General features: G+C 39.0%; 1 protein-coding gene across 1 annotated transcript in view; it reads left to right on the forward strand.

Annotated features, from left to right (window-relative positions):
- Nucleotides 1–14,180, forward strand: part of LOC128636253 (malignant fibrous histiocytoma-amplified sequence 1 homolog) — a 354,012-nt gene that overhangs the window by 71,365 nt on the left and 268,467 nt on the right. Inside the window, exons 3-4 of the mRNA XM_053689290.1 lie at nucleotides 1,899–2,775; nucleotides 3,711–4,005. Of these exons, the coding sequence (XP_053545265.1) occupies nucleotides 1,899–2,775; nucleotides 3,711–4,005 (1,172 nt within the window). The remainder of the gene's footprint in view (nucleotides 1–1,898; nucleotides 2,776–3,710; nucleotides 4,006–14,180) is intronic.

The raw sequence follows: 14,180 nt of genomic DNA on the forward strand, positions 1-14,180 counted from the left end.
GGGGCAGGATAGGGGTTAATAAATGTATTATAGGTGGCGACGGTGTAGGGGGAGCAGATTAGGGGTTAATAAGTTTAACGTAGGTGGCGGCGGGGTCCGGTAGCGGTGGTTTAGGGGTTAAACAATTTATTTAGTTGCGGCGGGGTCCGGGATCGGCAGGATAGGGGTTAATAAATTTATTATAGTGGCGGCGGTATGGGGGGGGCAGGATAGGGGTTACTAGGTATAATGTAGGTGGCGGTGGGCTTCGGGAGCGGCGGTTTAGGGGTTAATACATTTATTATAGTTGCGGCGGGGTCTCGGAGCGGCGGTTTAGGGGTTAATAACTTTATTTAGTTGCGGGGGCTCCAGGGGCGGCGGTTTAGGGGTTAATACATTTATGATAGTTGCGGCGGGGTCTAGGAGCGGCGGTTTAGGGGTTAATATCTTTATTTAGTTGCGGGGGGGTCCGGCAGCGCCGGTATAAGGGGTAGAACAGTATAGTTAGTGTGGGTGCTTAGTGACAGCTTGTCAATAAAGCTGTCAAAAAGCCGATGAGCAGCGAAATCGGATGAGTGATAACTATCACAGTGCGCTGCTCATCGCCCCGTACTTGGTGCGCAGCTTTTTGACAGATTTATTGATAAATTTGGCGAGATTTTTCAGGTCCGCGGCGGCGATGGTAGGCGAGCTTAGGCGGGTGTATTGGGCCGGCGAAGGCAGGTAAAGTAGACACGTTGATAACTAGAGGCCATAGTCTAGGATTCCATGGCATTTGTGTGGCTTATCATTTTTTTCACTGCTAGCCTTGTGAAACAGGTGAATTTCTAAGTCTTTTTTGTCCAAAATATTTTTACCTAGAATAGATTTGGATTCCATGGCATGTCTGTATGTATCTGCCTCTTTTCTTCCTAGACTTATAAGACAGGTGAATTTAGTTTGTATGGGTACTTGGGAAGTGGGTGTTCAGTGCCTTTTTAACTAAAAATGTTGGTTTTTTTGGCTACCATAGACATTTGGACATGGATTCTATGGTTGCTTTCTGGATTACTGTCTGTGTTTGACCTAGCCATATGGAATAAATTAAATTGGTTTGGGTGTCTACATGGAAAGGGAGTGCTCTGGGTATTTCCATATTCATTGTAGCTGAAAAGGGTAAATAAAGATATAGTATTTCTTGAAAAAAAGAAAAGTACATTTTCCTCAAAATTTATTCAGCTTACTAGACTGCTTTGTGATTCAGGGCTACTATTGTTACTGTTGTTTGCATAGTTAAAAAAAAAGAAAGAAAAGAAAACCACAGCCAATCAACTTCATTAGTGTTAAGTTCACACTTTGCTTTACTGTGATTTCACTGAAATCTCACAAGATTTCATAGCAAACTTCCTTAAACTGAAGAGAGAAATAGGCATGTTCATTCAGGAAATAAGGTAACTGTGTGCACACATGCCAGATGCATGCTCCCTTGCAAGTTCTGGGACTAGCATCCTGATTGGTTGCTTTAAGTCCATTTAATTTACAATGGGATGTGACATCTGAGGAAATTTTGAGGTAAAATAGCTTCCTTTATAACATAAGTTGTTCGGGTGATATTTTCTAATAAAGTTTCTACAGAAATGCTGCATCACTTTCAAATGATTCAACATTTAAGTATTATATCATTTTAATATATGGTCATTCTGCTTTGTTCCTTTGTGTTCCAGCTTTTAACTTGTCCAAACAAAAAATAAAAGCCACCCAAGTTGAACACAATTTTTGTGCATAGCCAACTTTTAAGGATTGGAATGGGGGACTTGGAATAAATACACTCAGTCAGTGTCACAATTTAAATCAATTTGCCACCTACCTTTATTTTAATAATTACTAATGACATGGTTGTCCTAAGCTATCTTTATATTTCCACTTTTTTCATTTTACAGGCAATAAAGTAATGTTGCCACTGAGAGAGGTCAATCTATCTTTGAGAAGGTTAAAGGTCATACCCTTAGATGAGATCAATTATACTAAAATCGAGAGCCTCAATCTTGATCGTAACAAGCTCAAGAGTGTTCCAGAGTTATCTCGTCTTCAAGACTTAAAGATCCTTATCCTATCCAAAAATGAGCTCTCTCATTTCCCAGAGGAGATTCAATTACTTAAGCACCTGGAGAGACTGGAGGTAAACCAGAATAAAATTCAAAATATACCCAATGGATTATTTTCTCATATCATAAGACTAAAATATCTGAAACTGAATAACAATCGTCTCACTGAACTTCCAAATGATCTATCTAGCTGCTCTAATTTACTCTACCTTAACTTATCACATAACCTGTTTAGTACATTCCCTCAAGCTGTCCTAAGTTTAAAAAAATTAGAAGAGTTCTATGTGGAGAACAACAAACTTCAAAAACTCCCTTCTGAGCTCTTTCTGGACCTTTCCCTTAAGAAATTTAAGGCTTCCTCCAACCAACTGAGAGAACCACCAGATGAGGTTTGCATAGGTGGTCTGAAACAAATATGTAGCTACTTCTTTCAGTTACAAGAAAGCCAAGCTCAAGAGGTTCGGAGAGTAAAGACCATGTTTATTGGATCCAGCATGGCTGGGAAGACAACTTTATGCAGAAGTCTGAGTCAAGCCTGTGCCAATCCAGTGCCAAGGGAAGAGAGAACCGTGGGCATAGAAATTAGTGAGTTCCAAATTGAGGATTTTACTTTTCTGTTTTGGGATTTTGCTGGACACCTGGAGTATTATATAACTCACCATGTTTTCTTCACCCCTCACTCGCTTGTGATTCTTGTTGTTGACTTATTCAGGTGAGTGGAGTAATAATAAATAACTGAGGAACCCTTGACTTGATCCTTAAGTAAGGAAATATGACAGTCTATAAGTGTTGTGATGTTATAGCTATTAAATGCAATACCATTCTAATATTTCACTACTTTTAGCATTATAAATATCATGGAAAAGTCAGGTTAGTTCGATTTTGACAAATTACTTAAGTAGATGAAGAAGAGCTCAATTTTTAAATCCTGCAACATTGTAAAGAATTTTATACCCTATTTATTAGAAAGAAAATCTCTATTGTTCAAGGTTCTGGACACAGACACAAGTAAAACAAATGAACCCTACATTAATGAAAATGTAATTCTATAAATGCTATTATTGTATAACTATCAAAAAAGACATTACTAATATTGCACCAATTTTTTCATAATTCTAGATCATGGCATGGGTTCTTAAAGGCCATACTATCTTGCAGAGACATTTGAACTTTATAGTTTCACAAACAAACACTAACAAACAGTGAAAATGATTTATGTCTTTACACAACAAACAATTGTACATAGAAAATATTATAAAGTAGTGCAGATGTCTGGTCCAACAGAATGACTGCTAGGCGCAGAGTAGCCCAATAATAAGCTACGTTGCACAATGGTCTGTAGACAGGAAAAATGCAATTGTGATGGACATAAACAATATTTCAAAATAATGATATAATACTGCTGTGGTTCAGTAAGAGGTTAGTAAAAGTGATTTATGAGCCTTAGGATAAGAACCCTGGTTTTAGATTAACTAATTAGAAAGTTTGGTATATAAAAAATGTAATGTTGTAAGATATCTAGCTGGGCTTATTTTCTTAATACAGAGATACTGTAAATGATCATTTTTAGGTCATTTTTATTAGAAATTGTACAATATACAAAGCTTGTTTCTTTATTTTGACATTTGTCTGGACTTACACACACAGGTATCAGCTAAATAATGATGACTCCTTCAAGAATCTGGTGGGATTCTGGATCAACAACCTTCTTATGAGAGTTCCAGACTCTGTAGTTCTTATTGTGGCAACACATATTGATCAGTGCCTTCCTGAAGAACTTCAGAAGAAGAGTAAGGACATCCAAGAGAGAATCTCCAGGATGCTGAAGCAGAGAAAAGCAGACCTCTCTCATTTCATCAATAATCTGGAGGATCGTCAAGACTCAGAAATGTACATGGAGCAGGCTGAGAGGCTGAGAGAAATATTCACATGCACTTTACATGTAAGAAACTCTTTTCATTGTACATTTGTTAATACACTGGTTCTAAACTTGTATGTCTTGATGCCAAGTGATGTCACAGCTGTGTGCTAGTAGGTTTGGCACACAGGTTTATCGCTGAGAAGAATTCCAGAAGGCACATAGTATAATTGATCCATAAATTTAATGTTTTGCCTCTAACTCAGTATTGTGAGCAGTTTGCATGGTTCTAAACTTCAGAGGATTTTCCTGCTTTTCTTTGTCTAGAGGGAAATAAAATTACTACTGCACACGCACAGTAGCTCTAACGTACATTTTTGGTTGATCATGAGCAGGTTCATGACTCTGGGCTTAAATAAGTGCTAGCTCTATCCATCTCATAGGCAATGACTAACAGGAACATTCTTAGGAGAATGTCTGTGTATCACCTGAGCATCACAAAACATCCTAAAAATGGGAGCCAGACTTACAGCTACAATAAAGTTACAAACTTAGTAAGTTTGCTGACATATTTTGAAAAAAAAAGGAAAGAAAGAAATAATAAGGAAACTATGTATACGTATATGCATGTTCTCCATAAAATAACTATCTATATATCTGTCTGTCTTTTTTTTTTATCAATCTATCGATCAATCATCTGTCTATCTATTTATCTATCTAGCTATCTATCTATCCATTATCTGTCTATCTATCAATCATCTGTTTATCCATCTATCCATCATTTTTCCATCCGTCTATCTATCTTTCTATCTATCATCTGTTTATCTATCTCTCTATCTATCGTCTGTTTATCTATCTATTTATCATCTATCTATCTATCTATCTATCTATCTATCTATCTATCTGTCTATTATAATCATCGTCATCTATCTCTATCTATCTATCTGACATCAATCTGTCTGTCTAGTTATCTAATAGCAGCAGCAAAGAGGCAACTGTAGTTTGAGCAATAATTTTATGTTAAACACTGATTATATAGTGTTTTTAACTTCAACATATCAATACAATTGGATTAAATTTAGCAGTTTAACTAAATCATACGAAATCAGTAGAAACTGTAAAAAATATAAACTAAACTGATTTAGCTTTTTGAAGTTATTGTGAGTGTTAACAAAAAGTTTTTTCTTTCCTAAGACATGGAGAGTCCACAACGTCATTCCAATTACTAGTGGGATATTTAACTCCTGGCTAGCAGGAGGAGGCAAAGAGCACCCCAGCAAAGCTGTTAAGTGTAACTTCCCTTACCCATAATCCCCATCTCTTTGCCTCTGTCAATGGAGGAGTGCGATGTCGGTGTCTGAAGATATTTAACCCTTTTATGGGTATTTTTCCCTGCAAGCAAGGATTGGGGTCTAGCTGAGTCCATGTCAATCTCTTTAGTAAGAGTAGTGGTGGCTTTTAGCAGTTAAAAGGCGGCGAGGTAGTCTTTGCTTTACTTTTAACACTTGCTACCCCTTTGCAGAAAGCCAGGGTTGGTTATGCTGTTCTTTCTTTTACTACAGGTCCCTGACAGGCAGCGGAGTACAGGTCACACCTTAGTAGCTGTCATTTGCCCTGCAGCTGGATCCACAGGTATGTGCTTTTGCCTTCTACGTACTGGAGGACAGCACTTTTGAGATGATCTCTTTAAGTGGACATAATTTGGGACTTAGATATCCTTTTAAGATTAGGATACATTTGGGCAACTTTACTGACTCTAGGGGAGCTAGTGGCTTTCTTATTCAGTATGTTTTTCAGGCACTGTAGAGTGAGACTTTGAGAGACTTAAGGGAGCGTTTTTAACGCTTCCCTTAATACTTGGCAAAGGGGTACGGTTTTTTATTTATAAGTAGCAATGTGAGCTTACTCTTTATTTAATAGTGTCCAAGTGTGTCGTTAGTGCATACGTTATGCGGGCGTTTAAGTTTAACTTCGCGCCCTTTCTATCTGTGGCGCAGTTAATTTTCGTCCGGTCACGTGACTTCTGGTTTTCTCCTGTATACGGAGCGGAGCGTCGTGCTGAGGTGCCGACATCAATCTTGCTGATCGGAGTATTGTAGAAGCGCTAATCTCTACTGGACTACTTAGCTTTCCATATCCTATTACTAGTGGGATACTCATTCTGGTAACGGTAGGAGTCAGACAGACGTTTAGCCTTTTGTCTGAGGTGGGGTATTAAAGTTTTACCTTAAGTTGAATCCTATTGTTTTTGCTCATTTTTAAATAAGTTTTATTGGCATTCTTAATATTTGTTTTTTAGTGGGAGTTAGTTTCCATAGCTATGGAACTAGAACAGGACCAGCCCATGTCTTTAGACAAATGTTTATTATGTTTAGAGAACCAAATTATTTTGCCTATGCAATTTTGTTCTTCATGTTTAGCTAAGACTTTAAAATTTAAGAACAAATTACTCCCTTCTGAGCCAAGTGTCTCTTAGGAATCTGCTGTGCGTGATATGCCTCAGCTTTCTCCTCAGACGTCCCAAGCTTTAATAGTTTCTCACTTTGTGCCTTCTGTTTCTCAACAACCCACTGGGGGTACTTATTTACCTGGGGATTCTGCTGCTCAAATTAATTCTGCAGTTTCGGCGACTTAGTCTACTTTCCCTTCTGTAGTTAAGCGTAAGAAGAAATCTAGACATTTGTCTGCTAGTAAAGTTTCTGACCCCTCTAGCAGGGTTGGACTGGGAAATCAGATCAGCCCTGGACATTTGTATAGACCAGCCAAACCCCGCCCCCTCCAACCTAGCCACGTCCCCTCCAACCTAGTCACGTCCCCTCCAAGCCAGCCAACTATGCTCTAGCTGGTTTTCCCTTCAACTCATATAGATATATATATAATAGAAAATAAAAATATTGTGAGTTAAGCAGGCAGTTTATACACAAATGAAATACTTGCAGACATACTTACACATACTTGCAGACACACCACATACACAGCATACACATACATGCAGACACACAACATACACATGCAGACACACTATATTCACATGCATACAGACGCACACCACATGACCCCTCAAAACTAAAACTTTCAGAGTATAGGATTATTTAATATGCTAATTAACATAGATGCATAGTTTAAAAATAATATCAATTTTAAAAGAAAATATGTATAATATTTAAAACCTATTTGATTGCTGTATCTTATTTAGTAATATTTTAGTGCTCTAACTATTTGCTTAGCCAGACAGTAGCTGGCTACAATATTGACTAAAGTAATAGATTGGGGTTACACACATGCTATTATCTCTGCAACATCTATCCATTTAGAAAATCCAGCAAACAATTCAGAGAACCTTTCTGGGGCTAGATAATAGCAACTACACTTTCTTTAAGAGGTCATAATTAAAATTTAATACAAAAAGGGTGCCAGCTTTGTCAGAAGTTACTAGACAGAGAGGCGGTTGCAATGCTTTTTTCACTTACTATCCGAGACTACAAGCAAAGAGCGCCATGCAGGTACGATATGACCTAAATGTCTGCATCATTAGGTGGCTAATTAAAATGCCTAGAAAAGCAAAACATTGACCTCTTCTGACACTGAGACTTGATGCCACATGTATGGGTCACTCACAGAGTCCCCCCCCCCTTGCTTTGATGCTGCAGCCGCCGCACCCAGACGTCCCAGCTTCAGATAATCAGATTTCACACTAACTGACACTGACGAAAGTGCGTGTTTTTCTTTGACTAAGTAAGTAGTTAGTAACACAGTCACTTACTTTCCTTCTGATGACCAGCATCCCAACTTTTTCAGCTGCAGACACAATCTTACTTGACCAGGAGTCAGGGAGCTCAGCTGCACTAAAATAGTGCCAAAAACTTGTGACTTAGTCAGACTAGCGCTACATGATAGGACTGACTTACTTGACATGCGCTACACGCAAATTGCCAAAGAAGTTCAACTATTCACAGGGCTGGGCTACTGTATACAGGTTCACAGTGTGTTCGGTAATGGTGGGCGGAGCAAAGGGAACTAGTGGTGGCCCAACAGCCGCATTGATCAGGTCACAAAAAATCAGCCGCCCGCATTGCATCAAAAATTTGCTGCTCTCAGACAGTCTCTGCAGCTGAGCCAGCCCAGCTGAGCGGCCGGCCTGCGGCCCACCGGGATTTTTCCCGGTATCCCGGCTGCCCAATCCGGCCCTGCCCTCTAGGTCTGCTTTAGCCATTTCTCATTTGTCTGATGAGGAGAATACTTCAGTAGCTTCTGAAGGTGAAATCTCAGACTCTTACACTTTAGCAGAAAAATCTTCCGAATCTGAAGAGGTTAATTTTAGATTTAAACTTGAACACCTCGGTTTATTACTGATGGAGGTTCTAGCTACTTTAGATGACTCTGAACCTTCAGTTGCTGTCAACCCACAAAGTCTTCTAAACTGGATAGAGTTTATGATTCTCCATCTTCTGAGGAGGTTTTCCCTGTTCAAAGGAAGATGTCTGAAATTATAGCCCAGGAATGGGATAAACCAGGAGTTCCTTTTACCCCTTCCCCTGTTTAAAAAAAATATGTTTTCTGTTGCTGAATGGCGCATGGCTCATGACTCATGGCGCACTGTGCCTTAAGTAGAAGAAGCCATTTCTACTCTTGCTAAGAGAACCACTATTCCTATAGGGGATAGTTGCTCTTTTAAAGATCCAATGGATAAGAAGCTAGAGGCTTACTTAAAAAAGATGTACATACATTAAGGATTACAGTGGCAACCTGCGGCGAGTATTGCCACAGTTGCAGGTGCAACATCTTATTGGTGCAATGCCTTGTCCGATCTTATTTCAGTGGAAACTACGGTAGAGGAGATCGAAGTTTGGATCAAAGCCCTTAAACTGGCCAATACCTTTTATCTGTGATGCAAACATGCAGATAATTAGACTGGGAGCTAAGATGTCTAGCTTCACTGTACTAGCTTGCAGAGCTCTGTGGTTAAAATCTTGGTCTGCTGATGTTTCCTTAAAGGCCAAGCTCTTAGCTTTACTCTATAAGGGTAAGAATCTGTTTGGACCTGGTCTAGCGGAAATAATTTCTGAAATTACGGGTGGAAAGGGATCTTTCCTTCCTCAGGACAAGAAGAATAGACCTAGGGGACAGCAGTCTTCTAATTCTCATTCCTTTTGCAACTTTAAGGGACAGACATCCTCACCTTCCTCTTCCAAACCTGACCAATCCAGGTCCACTTGGAAATCCAGTCAGCCCTGGAATAAAGGAAAACAAAATAAGAAGCCTTCTACTGACTCTACATCAGCATGAAGGGTCCACCCTGGTCCAAGTTTGGATCAGGTGGGGGCAGACTTTCTCTTTTTCGACAGGCTTGGATACACAATGTCCTAGATCCATGGGCTGTGGACATAGCATCCCAGGGTTACAGGATAGGATTCAAGTCTTGCCCTCCAAGGGGCAGATTTCTCCTGTCAAGATTATCCTCAAACCAGGTAAAGAAGGATGCCTTCTTAAATTGCGTAAAGGACCTATCCTCTCTGGGTGTCATTGTACCAGTCCCTCTAAGAGAACAAGGTCTAGGATTATATTCAAATCTATTTGTGGTTCCCAAAAAGTAAGGAACTTTTCGTCCCATCCTAGATCTCAAGTGTCTCAACAAATTGCTCAGGGTTCCATTCTTCCATTGGTCCAAGAGGGTCAGTTTATGACGACCATAGACCTGAAGGACGCGTATCCACATGTTCTCATTCACAGGGATCATCATCAGTTTCTCAGATTTGCTTTTCTGGACAACCATTTCCAGTTTGTTGTTCTTCCATTTGGTCTGGCCACGGCCCTCAGAATATTCACAAAAGTTTTAGGAGCGCTATTGGCAGTAATCAGATCCCAGGGAATTGCTGTGGCGCCTTATCTAGACGACATTCTGGTTCAGGTGTCATCTTTTCAACTAGCACAATCTCATACAGAGATGTTGTTGTCTTTTTTTATGTCCCACGAGTGGATGGTGAATCTGGAAAAGAGTTATCTAGTTCCATCTACAACAGTGTATTTTCTAGGGACAACAATAGATTTCCTGTCCATGAAGATTTTCCTGACAGAGGTCAGAAAATCCAAGCATCTTGCTTCCTGCCTTTATCTCCATGCTGCTTTTCGTCCATCAGTGGCTCAATGCATGGAGGTGATTGGCCTGATGGTGGCTTCCATGGACATCATTCCTTTTGCTCGCTGGTGTCGGATAGAAACATTAATCAGGAAATTGTTGTTCCTTCTTTTTGTCCTAATCCTCCTTCTCATAAGGAACGTCTTTTGCATACCTTGGATGTTGTGACAGCTCTAAAATTTTACTTACAAGCTACTAAAGATTTTCGCCAATCTTCTGCCCTCTTTGTTGTTTTCGCTTGAAAACGTAAGGGTCAGAAGGCTACTTCTACTACTCTGTCTCTTTGGTTGAGAAGTTTGATTCATTTAGCTTATGAGACTGCTGGACAGCAGCCTCCTGAGAGAATTACGACTCATTCCACTAGGGCTGTCTCCTCTTCTTGGGCTTTCAAAAATTAAGCTTCTGTGGAACAACTTTCCAAAGCGGCTACATGGTCCTCTCTGCATACTTTTTCCAAATTCTAGAATTTTTATACTTTTGAATTGACTGAGGCTTCTTTTGGGAGAAAGGTTCTTCAAGTGGTGGTGCCTTCTGTTTAGGTCCTCTTGCCTTTTTTCTCCCTCCCTGTTTATTCTATGTCCTGTAGCTTGGGTATTGGTTCCCACTAGTAATAGGAATGACTTTATGGACTCTCCATGTCTTAGGAAAGAAAACAAAATTTATGCTTACCTGATACATTTATTTATTTCCGGACACAAATAGTCCATGACCACGCCCTCTTTTTAATTATAATTCAGCAGTTTTTTCGAGTAAACCTCAGGCACCTTTTTCACTCTTGTGTTTTCTTCTTTTTCCATTTTCCTTTGGGCAAATGACTGGGGATTATTGGTAAGGGAAGTTACACTTAACAGCTTTGCTGGGGTGCTCTTTGCCTCCTCCTGCTGGCCAGGAGTTGAAAATCCCATTAGTAATTGGAATGACATCATGGACTCTCCATTTCCGGAAATAAATAAATTTATCAGGTAAGCAAAATTTTGTTTTTTTTATTAAAGAGAAGATAGAGAAGAAATGTTAAACAAGACAACAGCATAAACAGGCATGGACCAAAGGTGCGGTAGACATTTTCCAAAGTACAAACCTTAGTGAAGGACACCAAGGTCTACATTTAGCTACCAATCAGCAAGCTCTACCCAGGTGCTCAATCAAAAATGGGCCAGCTACTAAGCTTACATTTATGCTCTTTCAAATAAAGATACCAAGAGAACAAAGAGAAATTGATAATAGGAATAAATTAGAAAGTTGCTTAAAATTGCATGTTCTATCTGAATCATGAAAGAAAATAAATTGGGTGTAATGTCCCTTTAATGGAAACAAAATTTCCATCAATCTAACTGGATCATACATTATATTTTGTGTGGTGCACGAAAGGTTAAAAAAGGAAATATCACCATTTAGTTGGCTTTAGGGCATAAAGAATACAGTAACAAAAATTAAAAAGCTCCTTCCTTATAATCAGCACTAGATCTCAGGTCGGTGCACTGCTTTTTATGCTTTATCTTTGCATACAAAGAAACAGTGCAATGGCAGCTTGCTTCTTGAATCATCCCTTTCTCATCTCACTCTGAGTCACTTTGGCGTCCTCACGCGGGCGCTGCCCTAACCCTGCAAAACATGGCGCCACATGTGTCAAGGAGGATTCTACTCATCCCGAGTCCCTCCCCACCGCAAAACGGGAGGTGGACACTGCAAGGGCCAGTCACGGACACCAGTGTCCATGTACGGACACCTTGCCTATCCCTGTTACTCCAGTCTTCATGACATTATCCAGGAAGATTGACATTATAAGTTAAGCTAAAGTTATTTGCATAATCAACAAATGCACAATAAAGAGACAATGCAATAGCACTTAGTCTGAAATTCAAATGAGTAGTAGATTTTGTTCTGACAAATTTCAAAGTTATGTCTATTTCCACTCCCCCTGTATCATGTGACAGCCATCAGCCAATCACAAATGCATATACGTATATTCTGTGATTTCTTGCACATGCTCAGTAGGAGCCGGTGAATCAAAAAGTGTAAATATAAAGAGACTGTGCACATTTTGTTAGTGGAAGTAAATTGGAAAGTTGTTTAAAATTGCTGCTCTATCTGAATCATGATTTGATTTTTACTTGAGTGTCCCTTTAATAGTGGCAGTGTTGGGAATATAATTAATATCTATGGGAAATACAAGACAATTTGTTACTTGTAATTACACTAATGATATACATTAGTTAATATATATTCCTCCTACTGGTAACAGTCTAGTATTACCTAGCCATTAGCTGCTTCCCTTGATATGGTACAACATCATTTCGGTTGATGTGTTTTTAACTTGGTCTGTAAGCGCATGGTTTGGCAGTAATGGTTGGGATTGGATTTTAACCTATTAAGAATAAGTTACATTTTATTATAAAATTGTAACTTGTGTAATGGGCTTCCTTATACAAAATAATCTCTGGTAATTTAGTGCATCCATCATGATAATTTGTAAACAATTTGAATGACATTTGTATATAGGCATGATGGAAATACTGGGCATGTTTGCTTAAAGGGATATTGCAGCCAAAATTGTAATCAACAAAGATGCATTTCAGTTTTGTTTAGAAGCATTTTTGTAATACACATGTTAGTAAAATTGTACTTAAAGGAACAGTCTAGTCAAAGTTAAACTTTCATGATTCAGATAGGGCATGCAATTTTAAACAACTTTCCAATGTACTTCTATTATCTAATTTGCTCAATTCTTTAGATATCCTTTGTTGAAGAAAAAGCAATGCACATGTGTGAGCCAATCACACAAGGCCTCTATGTGCAGCAACCAATCAGCAGCTTCTGAGCATATCTAGATATGCTTTTCTGCAAGTGATATCAAGAGAATGAAGCAAATTAGATAATAGAAGTAAATTAGAAAGTTGTTTAAAATGACATGCTCTTTCTAAATCACAAAAGAAAAAAATTTGGGTTTCATGTCCCTTTAAGTATGCACTGTGCACTAGCATTCTAAACACAGCACTTGTTCAGAGAGCCTACGGTTCTTGTACCATCTGGTAATGATTAAATTTGTTAATTCCTGATATGATACAATCCTCACTGGTGCTCTGAGCAGCTGCAGTATTTAAAATGCTGGTGCACTGAGATTATCTAGCTATGCTTCACATGCACGTGCAGAGAAAAATGTTAACATTTAAACAGTGATAACTTTTGCTAGAAGCATTTTTGCCAAAACATGTACTGTATATTGCAAATATGTTTCTATTCAAATATGTAATTAATCTATGTGCTTTTCAATTTTGACTGGCATCTCCCTTTAATGACTAAACAACTAAACCTGGCAATCATGACAAAGCAAGTGTTAATTAGAAACAAACATTTACAGAACAGGATTGATTCATGTCATTTCTAGATGTTCATAAATTCTGTTTTCTCAGTTTTTCTGCAGGTCTCGTTAGCAGTACAAGATATCATGGATTAAACACATATACATATGTAAATTTGTGGAAAATAATAGAGAGTGCCCACAAAACTATCGGCTAGATTACGAGTTTTGCGTTAGGCTGAAAAAGCAGCGTTAACAGGTCCTAACGCAGCTTTTTCACTACTGCTGGTATTACGAGTCTTGAAGGTTTAGGGTCACCGCACACTTTTTTGGCCTTACCGCAAAAATGACTTACGTAAACTTCGTAAAGTCTTTTGTCTATGGGACTTCTATAGCGCCGGTATTACGAGTCTGTCCTGGGAGGCCAAAAAGTGAGCGGTACACCCTACCCTGTCAAGAGTCCTAACGCATTTAAAAGTCAGTAGTTCAGAGTTTTATGGTACAACGCCGTAGCATAAATCTCATAACTAAAGTGCTAAAAAGTACACTAACACCCATAAACTAACTATTAACCCCTAAACCGAGGCCCTCCGGCATCACAAACACTAAAATAAAAATTTTTAACCCCTAATCTGCCGCTCCGGACATCGCTGCAACTATAATTAACATATTAACCCCTAAACCCCAACACTCCCGCCTCGCAAACACTAGTTAAATATTATTAACCCCTAATCTGCCGTCCCTAACATCGCCGCCACCTACCTACATTTATTAACCCCTAATCTGCCACCCCAACGTCGCCGCCACTATACTAAATGTATTAAC

This window comes from Bombina bombina, chromosome 7 (assembly GCF_027579735.1).
Source record: "Bombina bombina isolate aBomBom1 chromosome 7, aBomBom1.pri, whole genome shotgun sequence".
Classification (NCBI taxonomy): Eukaryota; Metazoa; Chordata; class Amphibia; order Anura; family Bombinatoridae; genus Bombina; species Bombina bombina.